At 34.8% G+C, this 14477-nt stretch overlaps 1 protein-coding gene across 1 annotated transcript in view; it reads right to left on the bottom strand.

The window, feature by feature from the left end:
- Positions 1–14477, bottom strand: part of LOC111048378 (protein O-mannosyltransferase 1) — a 31405-nt gene that overhangs the window by 9944 nt on the left and 6984 nt on the right. Inside the window, exons 6-11 of the mRNA XM_022334251.2 lie at positions 12895–13144; positions 11385–11567; positions 9505–9672; positions 8489–8602; positions 7581–7734; positions 5248–5465 (exon numbers count right to left, since the gene is read on the bottom strand). Coding sequence (XP_022189943.2) covers positions 5248–5465; positions 7581–7734; positions 8489–8602; positions 9505–9672; positions 11385–11567; positions 12895–13144 — 1087 coding nt within the window. The remainder of the gene's footprint in view (positions 1–5247; positions 5466–7580; positions 7735–8488; positions 8603–9504; positions 9673–11384; positions 11568–12894; positions 13145–14477) is intronic.

Raw genomic sequence — 14477 nt, 5'->3', positions numbered from 1 at the left:
ATTATTTTATATATATTTTTTTTTTTTTTTGTCTGGATAATTCAAAATAACTTTACTTTATATTTTAGAATTAATTTCAAATTTAGTTGTAATTGCGGGTAGGCTTAACTTGCCAGTGAGCAAATCTTTATATTACAATAATAAACAATATAATACAATAAATAAACAACTTGCTTTGAGTTATGGGTGCTGTGATGATAATGTGAAGATCCAACGATGCGATGTGGAGCAGCTGGTGCGATGTGAAGCAGCTGGACCGATGTGGAGCCGGAGCATCGTGGAGCAGCCGGTGCGATGTGGAGCAGCTGGACCGATGTGGAGCAGCTGGAACAATGTGGAGCTGGAGCATCATGGAGCAATGTGAAGCAGCTGGTGTGATGTGGTCAATGTTCGGGGCTTTATCAGCTTCGGGAGGCAGAACCCGCAAACCATCACTACTAGTAGCCTCGTGGGGCAGAACCCGCAAACTGTCACTACTAGCTGACGCAATACGAGCAGGCAGATTTTTCTCTTCATGACTGGATTTGCCGCTGTCGCGTGGTTGGGAGCAGTGTGAATTTTTTCCGCCAGACTGCAGCACCTCACGGTCGGTTACTCCTACGATCGGAATAACTTTTTTTCTGACTGTCTCGTTTTTATGATGATTGATGCCAGAGACAGTCGAAACTGGTTGTCAATTATTGTTATTACGACGCTGAGAATTATTTCCCTTCTGATTATTAGAATGGAACTGCTTTTTGTTGGACTGAGATTGTTGGTTGGGCGACGAACTGGTTGTTGATAAAGATGGCTGCGGTTGAGTGACATCATCGCTTCTGTTTATGTTTTGTTCTGGAGTTGTAGTTGAGTCGACTGATTTATTTGGAATAAATGAACTTCCCTCATTATAATTTCTCCGATGATTATCTCCAAATCCACGGCTATTATTTTGAGGTCGACTCGGTTGACTGCCTCGATTATAATTACGATGAGGAGTTTCAACTTCATTCACGACAACACCTAATCTCTCATCCTTCTGATAGTTTGTTTTGAAATTCCGTGAACCAAATTTATCGTCTACACTCTGTACTCGACTCAAACAAGCCTCAAACTTGTCATAGGATTCAAAACTTTGCGAGCTTAATGCCGTCTGAATGGAATAAGGTAACTTCCCAATTAATATTTCGATCAAATTTCCATTCTCGATTGGATTATCCATCAGATTGTTCAAATAGCGAATGTGGGCTGAAAAGGCACTCATGGACAGCCCCGTATTCTGCTTGTCATATCTGCATGTAATAATGTGAGACAATAAATTTCTCTGTCTTGCGGGAGACCAAAAAGTAGCTAAGAAGTTGTCAATAAAATCCTTTAACGAGTTGAATTCAGTAATGCGACTTCTGAAGTGTATCAGTGGTTCTTTCTGTAGACATAGTAAAAGATGCATTCTCCACGTAATCCATGGTATAGTAGTAACGGAATCAATAGCCTGCAAATGCTGAATGAATGCCCGTGGTTGAATGGTGCACTCAGTATCATCAAATATTGGTAAAGATGACAAGATTTGTCCAGTATTATGATTATTACCACCAGAAACGTTAGCCAAACTATTCTTTATTTGTAGACACTCGGCTTTAGTTTGATCTAGCTGAGTTTTCAATCCCTTAATTACTTCGGGATTTAAAGTTTCAGCTGAATTCTGTGTGACATCTGCTCTCAGCTGGTTTATTTGGGCCGTGTGATTTGTTTGCTGAGCCTCCAATTTACCTAACCTCACATCATTCTGAGCTAGCTTAGCATTGGCCTGGGTAATCTTGCTCTCCAATTCACCATTTGCTTCAGTATTTTCCCGGTGTTGGTTTAGAATTCTTTCACCAAATTCACTTCTCACCGTTTGTATTTGTTCATTTGTATAATTCTTAGCTTCAATTTGTTTTTCATCCATTTTTCGATGTAAATCCTCAACGTTACTTTTGAGTTGCAAAAAGTTTGCGGTCATTTCTTCCACTTTCTTGTCCAATCTATTACTGGTTTCTTCTATTTTCTTGTCCAAACTATTACTTGTTTCTTCTATTTTCTTGTCCAATCTATTGCCGGTTTCTTCTAATTTCTTTTCTATTCCAGCAGCAGTGGTCTTGAAAACTTCAAGTATGGTTTCGATCGTCCCAGGTGGTAGATATGGCAGCCCCTGCGGCTGTTTGGTCTCCAACTCAGCAGCAACGACATCATTGGAAGACGTTTGACGATCTACCTCGCGCCGATCGACGTTGGCGATTGGTGATGATTGCACCGAATTAAGTATTGGCTGACTTTCCTCTAGCCGAGTCGATGACAAACGCTCTCGAATGCCGCGCTCAAAGTCAACTGAAGTCGCGCTGGTTGCCGGTTTTGGAGGAGTTTCGGGTGAGACAGGATCTGCCGGTGTAAACAATGTGGTAGACCCATCCAGTTCCGTGGCGGGGTTTGCCATGATTCTCCCAAAAAGTGAAGTGTAGACGAAATCCAATAAGTGAAAAATAGTGAGTGAATGATAGTGGTGCGCACAAATTGGAATAACAGAATCAGGTCAGTGCAAATTATCTTGTAGTTCTGAAGAATTAATACCGCTGACTAATTCCCACAACTTCAAAGCAAGACAAAATCGCGACAATAATACGTTTTAGAATACAATAATACTCTACAATATAATATACCGTAATGATCAACATAAAATTCAACACAATCAAAATAATATCCAGTGTATGAACAATCACAAATTAATAAATAAATCGACTACCTCAAGCTTGTTCATTTCAGGGATTAATACATCAGAGTAACACCGTGTAGCCCCCATTAGTGCAACAAAAAATACCTGCTCAATTCGATCAATAATTATTAAGAAATAAAATTGAACAACAATATTAAACAGAGTATTGATGGCTAGGCGACCCACGACTCCACTGAAAAGAAATATTTATATTTCTGCTCCCTCTCAAGCATAGATAAGTCGATCTCTGAAATAAATTTATGATTATTAAGATGAAATAAGCTCCCTCTCCTTCACCGTCTTGTGTTCGGGCGCCAATCTTGTGGATTCGCAAGAGCCTCTGGACGCTTAACACCTGTAATTCGGATAAAAAATCAGCCGGCAGAGCTGCCTACACCCGTCCAGAATATCCTACAATTCCACAAGAAATAATATTTCCGCCGTACTCTGATATAAACCGCCTGAGAATCAGGTGTGATAGCCTACCAATATCTCCAGGCAATTCAAACCCGAGCACAGCGAATGTAATTTATTTCTTATGAATAACAAGTAAATTCAATATTGATATTCCAATACCTGAAATAATTCCTACAGAGAAAAACCAATATGGTAATTATAGACCGAACTGAGCAGGATCTAATTAGAGAAATTACTGAAACTGGTTAACAATTATGCAAATTTATTGATGAATTATAATCGTTAAGAATCAAATAATAATAATTAATTAAATAATTGACAATTGGAATAATAGAGTTTTCAAAATTGGTAATAAATGTTCTTGATATGAGATAATAAAATGAATGTTCTTGGTAATATAGTGCAATTAGGATTTTAATAGGGGTTACACGGTATTATAGGAGGATATAGTCCTGCACTCTTTCACAATAATTAATTGATAGAAAATTGTAGCTTTCTCAATTCACTGATTGGATAGAATAAGTATTTTTCGCTCACCAACTCGATCGTGGGGCCCCAATTCACTTAATAATTTTATTTCACTTGAAGATCTGGCGTGGAATGGCGTCACCCAGGATTTAGTTTCACAATTCTTCCTCAGGAATAAGCTTATACAAATTGAACTTGCCTTCCAATTTAATTTAAGAGCACAAGACTACAGAGGAGCTACACATTTAACACACTGGATATATTACATTTAACAAGAAGAGAAACCATTTAAACATTAATTTTAATAGGACAAATTAAACGGGTCCTGATAATTCGATTCTCAGAAGGCAAGTGTCTCTTCTTCCCAAAAAGCGGAAATCACCTGGTCTTCTTCTGAGAAGAAGAACCACGTGATTTGGGCAAGAACCAATCCTGTGCCTAATAAGAAAAAGTCCACCAATGGGAATTTTTCCACGCGGTTTTAATATTTAAATTAGACACAGAGGTTCGAAAAACACAGAAAATGACAAAAAATTACGTTAAACGGGAAGACTATAAAATTAAAGCAGTGTGTGTGTGTGTGTGTGTGTGTGTGTGTGTATGAGTGTATGTGCGTCTGTGTACACGATATCTCATCTCCCAGTTAACGGAATGACTTGAAATTTAGAACGTATAGTCCTTACACCATAAGAATCCGACACGAACAATTTCGATCAAATGCAATCCAAGATAGCGGTTAAAATGGCGAAAATGTTGTCAAAAACAGGGTTTTCCGCGATTTTCTCGAAAACGGCTCCAACGATTTTGATTAATTCATACCTGAAATAGTCATTGATAAGCTCTATCAACTGCAACAAGTCCTATATCTGTAAAAGTTTCAGGAGCTCCGCCCCATCTATGCAAAGTTTGATTTTAGATTCTCAAATAGCAGCCTTCATATACAATTTAAAAAAAAATTTCAAGTGGAAAAGATTGAGCATGAAAATCTCTGCAATTGATGTCCCGTAATATTTTCACCTAAAATTGAAAATAAGCTTGAAATTCGAGAAAATGTGATTATTAAATGGCAACTGTTGGTTCTATTAAATCATTCACTACGAAGAGATAGCAGACCTCGTGTGTCTCTAGCGTTATTGTCCTATCACCAGCTGTCTCATATCTTTGAACAGTAGATTTGAGATGCGCGAGAACACTAGCGTCAGGTGATAAATTTTCATAACGGCAAGGAAAGTTGTGTGAGTGCGCCACACCAGATTTTTTACCTAGAATAAACCTTACAAAGGTTGAAAAGAACCATAGATACTGCAATGCTATTAAATGTATAGTAATAAAATGATCGGCTACAACTAGCAAATTTATCAATAATTCGAAGAGGCTGTGAATATTTCCAGAAAAAATGTGAACAACGGAAAGACTATAAATGACGAGAAGAATAAATTAAAAAGCTTATGTAATCGATCAACCTTATTACACAAAGTTTTCAGGTCGGGAATCGAACCCAGAACCCTCAGCATTATTCGAAAATAATTTTTGAATTATTAATTCTAAGAATTTAGCCATAGCTTTCATTCGGACGATTTATAGCAATCAGGATGAAAATGTTTCAACATTGTTTTTGCTGAGTATATTATACTTACATTGTCTTCGGAGCTAACCCAGTAGGCAATGCCCCTGGTGAGTGTGGGCCATTCAATGGGGTCACTGCTGTACATGTGATTTTGAACATTCTCTTTCACAATGAACACCATTTTGTACTGCAGTTCCAGGAATTTCTCCCAAAAAGATAGTTTTGTGGCTGCTAGTGGTATCATTTCGGCATTCAAAAGATCTCTTTCTCTTTCCTTTTCATCATCACCTGGGGGGGGGGGGAAATAAAAAAATAGAAATTTATTTATTTGATAATTGTTGTTAAAATATTGATTAATAATGTGAATATCTTCTCAACGGTTTGAGATATCGATGTGCGGTTTTCACCATTCATTTTTTCTTGAAATTTCGTATCGAAATCATGTATCGGATGACAACCTTCCCATTTAAAAAATAAAGTTGCATCCAAGATGGCGGACCAGATTTTTGAAGTCATAGTAAAGTAGTATTATCAATTTGAGTAGGATCCCCAATCACACCTACCATCAAATTACCTTTGTATATGAGATATTAAGCCGTTCTCAAACTTTTCACCCATCCTGTATATTGTACTAGTTTCAAATTTGACAACTTAAATTAGAAACTTAGCTAGATTAGGACTCAATATTTTCAGGAATGGACAATAATTAATTATAACATAAGTGCTTATACTATTATAAAACAAGATTATTGCTGTGATTCATGCAAAGATGAAATGCAAATTTATTTACTTGAGTATCTCAAATTAAAACACATATATTTTTCTTTTTATAATGATTTGTAAATTAATGAATGTAGAATAAGAAAAGCAGAAGATTTGGGCTCAAAACTATTATGCTTTTCTTGAAGTATATTTTGTCATTGTGGTTGAAAAACAAAGCTCACCAATCTAGAGCTCAGTGGAGGAATCGCGAACCTATTGTTGAAGAAGTTGCTCATGTCGCATTGTCTATGGTAGGCCTATCGCAATAGCGGTAACTACGCCTTGCTACGTTTTCCGACAGACTACAAAAAATCTTTAGCAAAGATTTGGCTCTTATTATTTTGCACTTTATATTGGAATAAATTAAAGGAATTTGCCACAATATCAAGTTCTGTATCTATGAACAATGTTTAAAAATATGGCTTAGCACGACTTTGTTGCCTAGCAACCAAATAATAAAATAATTGTTCTTATTGGTTGCTAGGCAAAGTCGAACTCAGCCAAGTTTAGTGCTCAGATCAGCATCGTTAGTCCAGTCACTATATACATTGGTGCATGCAATTTATGATATTTACGATATTTCACGTATATTGTAGTTCTGATTTTTTAATATATTATTTGGGTTCATAAGAAAAGTCCAGAACCAATTTCTTCATGCAAAATTTCCTTGTGCTAGATACAGAGTGGCCCAAAAACCTCCTATTTTCGGCTCATTTTCCAGTTTTCACCTATTACTGCCAAATCTCGTAATCGGACAGAAAAATTTGCTCTTGCATTTTTCTTAGATAATAAAATTCTGAATAAAATGAGATCATTCGGAACTCTCTATCTCCAATGAGTACTGAGTTATAATTTTTCAAAAATGAGTGAAATTTGAAGAAAAATCAATTTTGATGAATTTTAGTTTTTGATCAACAATATCTTCCGATATATTTGTTGTATATTGGAATATGGGCTTAAGCACACTTAACAATAAATTTCCCATTTTTCGACCGAATTCGACTTATGATGCATGATTTGGACCGCCTTGACGAGACGAGAAGAACGAAGTGTAGTACGAAGGCAACTGATTCATTGTGTCAAAAGTTATAAGTTTTTGAAATTTTGATCCTATCTCTATATGAGATAGAGCGCTCTACCTGATCTCAGATTGTAGAGCACAAAAATACGCCCAGAGGGATTTTGAATTGAACATCTAAATGGTAACAATCGGAAGATATTGTTGATCAAAAACTAAAATTCATCAAAATTGATTTTTTTCTTCAAATTTCACTCATTTTTGAAAAATCATAACTCAGTACTCATTGGTGATAGAGAGTTCCGAGTGATCTCATTTTATTAAGAATTTTACAATCTAAAAAAAGGCGAGAGAACTTTTCTGTCCGATTACGAGATTTGGCAGAAATAGCTGAAAACTGGAAAATGAGCCGAAAATACGTGGTTTTTGGGCCACCCTGTATCTAGCACATGGAAATTTTGCATGAAGAAATTGGTTCTGTACTTCTCTTATGTACCCAAATTATATATTAAAAATCAGAACCACAATATAAATTGCAAGCACATCCCCTCTTTTATGTCTATATTGACTGGACTACGTTCTTAATAATCCTTTTATACTATAAAGATAAAATATGTGAATACTTTTTGTATAGCGGTGCTCTTCGACATTCCAAATACAATCGTCCTGATTGATGATGCGGTCGGTGACAATCTCGTGCTGATTGAAGCCCCAGTCGGGCAGCTGACGTCCACTGAACTTCAATGCTTGGTTCGAATCCACGTGCAACAGACGAACCTGCACATCAAATGCAAGCCATCATATTATTTGCGCAAATTATATGCCTACTGCAAAAGCAAACGAGAAAAAGACCCAAATATTCAGGTTTTCAAGGTGTTGTGGAGATCTTCTTTTTATTTTAAATGTATTCTTTCATCTGCTCTTTAATGATATACAGTTATCTTCAGAAAAGACTGAAGAGTAAAACAATTTCGTTGGTCGAAGAAATTTATCAGCAGAATGGTTAGAAGAATTTGAGTTCAAAAATTGAAGTAGATTGGTCGAAGCGGTGGGTAGTGTTATCGTCGACTAAATTGACAATACTAACGCCAAAACCCTTGAGTCTAATCCTAACTAAGAACTCGATAAGCTCACAAATAATAAATTGTTTGATTTTTTGGAGGGGGTGGGGGGAATAAAGGTCTACATGAACCTCAGTATTAATTTTACTTTAAACAATAATTTTTTTTCATTTCTTTTGCTTTCTCGGCTATATTATTTCTTTCTGTTTATTTCTTGAATATAATTTGTAACTAAAGTACTATTTGCTGTATTATTTTTGCAATCTTGCATTTAAACTTCAGTTTAGCACTGAAGAATGACATTTTAAGCTTTTGTTTAGCACTGCACAATGACAATGTAATGTAATAATGTACTAGCACCTGCTGAAAACTACGAATTTAGCAGGACCTAACATTGTAATTATTTTTAGTGTAATTGTTTGAATTGGACAGTGCTATGTTGAGTTTTGCTACCTGAATAAATTACGAACCTGAGATTGAATAGCATGCCAGTCGTCACCCACTTGGTCCCTGTTTGTGATGTCGACTCGCCACAGGTTCTGCGCAGGCATCGATACATTGTAATCAATGTAGCAGCTCACTTCCTGAAAAACATTACAATCATTTTTATTAATACAAAAATTTTAAAAGGAAAGAACAAACTCGAAGAACATTTTTTCAATTTTTGTGTGTTGTAAGATTATATTAGATGAATGTTGACAATAGCAAGGTACATTATAATATAGACTAATCATGACTGACAATTTTTTCCCTATAGCTCTACAGCCCATTGTTGGCTTTGGCCTCCTCCAGAACATTCCTCCAAGCATTTCTATCCTCTATAAATCCTGTCCATTCTATATAACCCATCTTTATCGAATCATCGCTTATCTCATCTTCCCATCTTATTCTTGGTCTACCTTGTTTTCTTCTCGAGTGAAGCTTCTCTTTAAGCACTATTTTTGACATTCTGGTTTCATCCATCCAATAAATATGTCCGAACCATCTTAGTCTCTGTGCCTTTATGAAGCATACTATACTACGGTCTTCTATTAATAATGATTCAAGTTCAGCATTACGCACAATAGTGCCTCAATAAGCTGCTGTTCAATAGAGCTTCGCATCTACGTATACATGGAAACGCATATATAGTTCATTTGTCATAATTTAATTAGGTACTTAGGATAGTATTTATAAATCATTTGGATTTTTCTATGACTTATTTAAGAAACAACAAAATGATAGATTGCTGGAAAACGAAGGTATAAATATGTGTTTCAAATTGAAAATAGATGGTATAAGAAGGTTTACTCAGTATTTACCAAGCAAACCTTGTACAAGTCCGTGATTTTTTTCAATTAGAGACACCATTTTGTCATTGGGAAAACTGTATCAAAATGTAATAACGTCAAAACTCGAGAAATTCTCTGGTTTAGATTTATTTACTTCCCTACAAATTAATTTTATTTGTACTCATTTAATTTAATTATGTGCTAGTTATTAGTACCTGATTCTGAGGCGACATGGGAGCGGCGACATCGTGCGAATTGAGTGCTCTGAGAGTGATTCCGTGAATCAACTGTATCACATCTCCGTGCTTGATCGGCACTACCGGCTGAGAAACCAGCAAGTTGTCCTTCTTCGGTAGCCGCACTATCCACCAGTTATTCACATCCTACAAAGCCAAATTCAAATAATAAATATCCAATATTATCCGGACATGTGTATAGAACATTTTTCTTGATGAAAAGGTCTTATGAGGTAACAATAAATATAGAGAGCAAGAAACTCGTGCTACATAGTGTCACCGATATTTCGATATCATTCTGTCCTGATGAATATATATTTTTATCAAATAAAACCTGCACATGAGAAACGCTCGCTTTGTTTTTTGAGCAAACTAAATCAAAATTGACCTAACACTAAAGATGCACGAGCTGTCATAAGATTTGCAGGAGTCTATCTAACATAAGGATAGTATTATAACTTAAATGTAGAAAAAATGATTTTGATTTATATCGAGCCATTAAGAACTGCCATGTATTAATAGCTGTTATCAAATTGTAATTCACAATTTGCAGGTATCGTTGCCTATGTGAAAATTATGTTATTGAGAGAAAATACTGGAAGTTGGCAAAATTGTTGACCACAATCAATATAAAGTAAGTTGAACATCAAGCAACAGATTATATGCGTTGAAGTGAACAATATGATTGGTGGTTGTCTGCCTGACTTTAGTGGCTGGCTGGCTGCCATTAGTCAAAGACACACTCACATATTAACCAAACTAAATTATTCCCAGATACGAAAATAGTTTTAACTATCTATACAGGCTAATATAACAACGGAAAGAACTAGTTTATACACGAACGGGATAGGAAAATTATTTTTGACGCATCATCACGTCTGAACTACTGGACTGATTAACTTAAAATGTTGCATATCGATTCTTAACTAACCGGGGATGGTTAATTAAAGGCCTATTTTCAATTCTTCAAGATTTCATTACGTTAAGCTTTAAAATAGACCCTTGCGGAGCACGGGTTACCTGCTAGTATGAAATAAATAAACACTAATTTTATAGTCAATTCCACTTTATTATTTTAATTACAGGACGTGTTGGGTTCAACATGAAATTGCAGTCCTTCAAGTAAAATAATTGAGTGGGATTGACTTGAGTGGGAATACAATAATTTCTTCATTTCATAATAGGTCTAGTTTTTCGTGTGTTTATCAATAAATATTCTTCAATTTATATTATGGATCAACTATTGTGAAAGTTAATTATGATTTATTAATAGAGTTAAAACAACAAATGATACTCCTCATTCACAATGAATAGCTATTATGAAAGTGAATTGTGATTCATTGATAGAGTTGAGACAAAAATAATACTACGTAAAATACTTATTAACTATGAATGGTTACCAATAAAGTGTTACCTTCACTAATGCAATCAATGGAAGTATATCTCATTTTTCATTTATCGTATTGGTGATGTAAATACTGTGGTATACAAAATTACGATTTTATTCAAACATACAATATAATGATTTCATTGATTTAATTATGTTACAAATATGACACTGATATAATAATATTATTAGAACAAATACTTAGGCAATCCTTGTGTTATTTTTCCTTCCAAATTTAGATGATGACGTAGTCCAAGAAGTAAATACTTATAATAATTTATTATATAACAGTTATTCATACATACAATATTATGGCTAAAAACACTTCACTCACATGGGCTACGTTTAATAAATTATTAAAAACAATATAAAAATCTTGAAGTACCCTTTATTGTACCCTTTAAAATTTTACTTCAAGATTTTTATATTGTTTTTATTAATATTATGGCTGTATATTAGAATTGCAGTTTACCTTGAAACTGTAGCATGTGACCTGCTGCTGGTGTGAACTGCCTCGTTTGTCGGTGTACTGGACTGGATAGACGTGGTTATGCGAATGCAGCCAGCATGCGCGGCCGTGCGTGTGACGCAGCGTGATGTGCGAGCCATGACTCACCAGAAGTGGCTGGCCTTTCGTTATCGATGCCAAACCTCCCTACAAACATTAATACTTCAACAAACGAATCAACTTGCAATCAACAAATTAATCGATTAATTCATCAAGTTAAATGAATAACTATTATGGTTTGTTATTCGACTAAAAAAAATATTTTGATACTCCAATGGAGTAAAGTATTAGTGGTTTTTTAATACCCTAAGTCTGTGTAATAACCTTGGATTGAAGATTATAAGGAATAATTATTATTTTACTTTTAAATGATTATGCCTATCATGTTAGAAACTAGAAAAAATTTCGATTTGAAATCACTATTCTACTTTTAAGGCAATACATTTTAAAATAAGCGGTAGTTTCATGCAAAACATTTAACAATTGATTACTAGGAGAAATTTTAGTCAAAGATGAATAACTTATTTAGTTTTCAACATGCAGGGTTTTATAATCTGGCAGGTTCGCTAGAAATTAGACCTCTAGGTTTTAGCAAAGATGATATACAGAAAGCATGCGACCATGAATAAAATTCGAATGAAAGATTAAAAGCGAGTACATAAAATTGATCTCGCAAACGATGAAGCATAACAAAACTAACGAAAGCATGAATCAAGGCTGTCTCATACAAGTATCTACGAAAAAAGCCTTGATTGCTCATTAGTAAAGTTTTTTCAATAATAAATTGAATAAATACAGTATAATAACACCTTATAACCACTCAGTGACTTGGGAAATTTTTATAAGTATTGCTATAGTTACATGTTAGTTTTACTAAACAGAATTAAGTACACAAAATGTAGTATGCATACAATTATGTCATCACGTATACAATACAGCAGCCCAGCACATTGGACTAACCCTATTATCAAATTATTGTTCAAGTTAAGGCTAATTGCTGATGTAGACAACTGTGAAAGTCTAGTGATCTGAAGTGTAACATCTTATTCTGCTTTGGCTCCACCGACTATGGGTTGGATTCCCATACCGTCTAGCATTTATTTATGTCGTCCATTAACTTATTACCCATGTAAAGGTCATGTACGTCTTAGGACATCATCAGCAAAAGAACAAATAAATGGAATTAATAGGATAATATTTTACAGAATGATTGAGTGGGATAGAATAAGATAATTATGAAGAATTCTGAAACATAAATAAAATAATGATTTAGAATAAACTGGAAAGAATATTACAAAATAAATAATAAATAAACGTTTTGTCCTTATACTCGATGAGGTAATGTAATGAGAATAGAATACATTGGAATGAATTCTACAACTGAAGATAAAGAACAAGGACAGAAGAAGCAAGAAATTTGTGGACTTGGGGAACATGTAGCAGACTAGCAGAGTTGTAACAGTTGCACATTCACCTCGAGGCTAGCCTGAAAAGCACTGGTCATGACACTGTCATGCGGCCCCGCTTTGCTCAGAACGGCCAAATGAATGTAGAAAACTGTGAAGTAGACAGCCAGAAACAGGGTTACTGTCACAAAACACTGCACTACTGCGTTCCAAATGAGCGCGCTATCACTGAGTAGCCGGTTGCCCAGCAGGATCCAGTAGTCCCACCACAGCAAAGCCATACCCAGGCAACACGAGAAGAATCCCACATACTTTACACTGCAACAGAACATGCCATGAAATGATGCGCTACCCTATTTATGAGATGGCAAAAGAAGACTGCTAGCCATTAATAATGATAAAAAATGTCGTAAGTAGTAATGAAAAGTGACTAAGATAACATAAATAATGAGAAAATAACAAAGGTTGCATAAATATTGATGAAAACTGGATGGAGGAAAATGAATAATTATGTAAACTACTCAATGTAACGTGAATAATGATAGAGACTGGTCAAGTGAGCACAAGTAGAAAATTTCCAATATTAAAATTATATAATATAATATATATTATATTATTGCAAGTATATATAAAAACCGTCATTGAATACTTGATAAAATATAAATCCCATTTTCCTCGCACTTTAAATTCAATTGTCAATAATTATCATTTAAGGCCCACTGCAAATAGTATGTCACATATCACACCAATATTGAATGTTTAAGGAAGCAGTTGATCTATATAAGCACTAAAATAGTAAACCTTATTCCGGACCACTTCCTCATAGACTCTAAGATTAGTAGAAAAACTAAACTAAAAATAAAAACCTGGGGATCTACAGTAACTTCTTCTTTCATATCGACGTGTCTCCAACTTTCTGCTCTAACTACTGTTTGCAAGGTCATTAGATACTTTTGTTGAAAGTGGGCTCCCTTACAATTTTTGCTCATATTTTTTCTTTCTTTTTTCCTACCTTCTTTACTTTCTTCTCCATTTCTTCCCTTTTCCGCTCCTCTTCACCCTTCATTCCTTACTTTTATACCCTCTACTTGTCTATTACATGGGAAACCACAGTTGGCTAGGTATTTTTCCTCCTTTCTTTCTTTTCAGCACACCCCACCATGAAGCCTGTTTTTGTATTTTATTGGAAATCTATTTTTGATTGTGATTTTTTGTATTTTAATCTATTTTATGTATATTGTGTTGAATTGAAGAAAAATATTGAAATGATTGAAATATTGAAAAATGATTGAATATACTATTTGGAAAATTGGCAAGGAATGATGATGATACTCATGAAATCATAAATGACTATAAAATGATGAAATTTTCTAAAGAAAATGTGAATAATGATGAAAACTGATCAAGGGGGCACACATATTGTGAAAAGGACTCAAATAATGGTTAGGTTTAGATTGTTCATGTGCATGTACCACTTAGATCTTTATCAACAATATTTATTGTAAATTCGATCTATTGAAACATTACATAGAATGATATAGTGGACAATTTAACAAAATACAAAAGGAAAACTGTTCAAGAAAATATGGAGCAATAATGTAAAGCAGATGTAAGGAACATGACTGAAAAATATTGATAAGTGGTCAAGATA

The sequence above is a fragment of the Nilaparvata lugens genome, chromosome 3, assembly GCF_014356525.2.
Source record: "Nilaparvata lugens isolate BPH chromosome 3, ASM1435652v1, whole genome shotgun sequence".
Lineage (NCBI taxonomy): Eukaryota > Metazoa > Arthropoda > Insecta > Hemiptera > Delphacidae > Nilaparvata > Nilaparvata lugens.
Note: the sequence above shows the minus strand (reverse complement) of the source record. Positions and strands in the feature narration are given on the sequence as shown.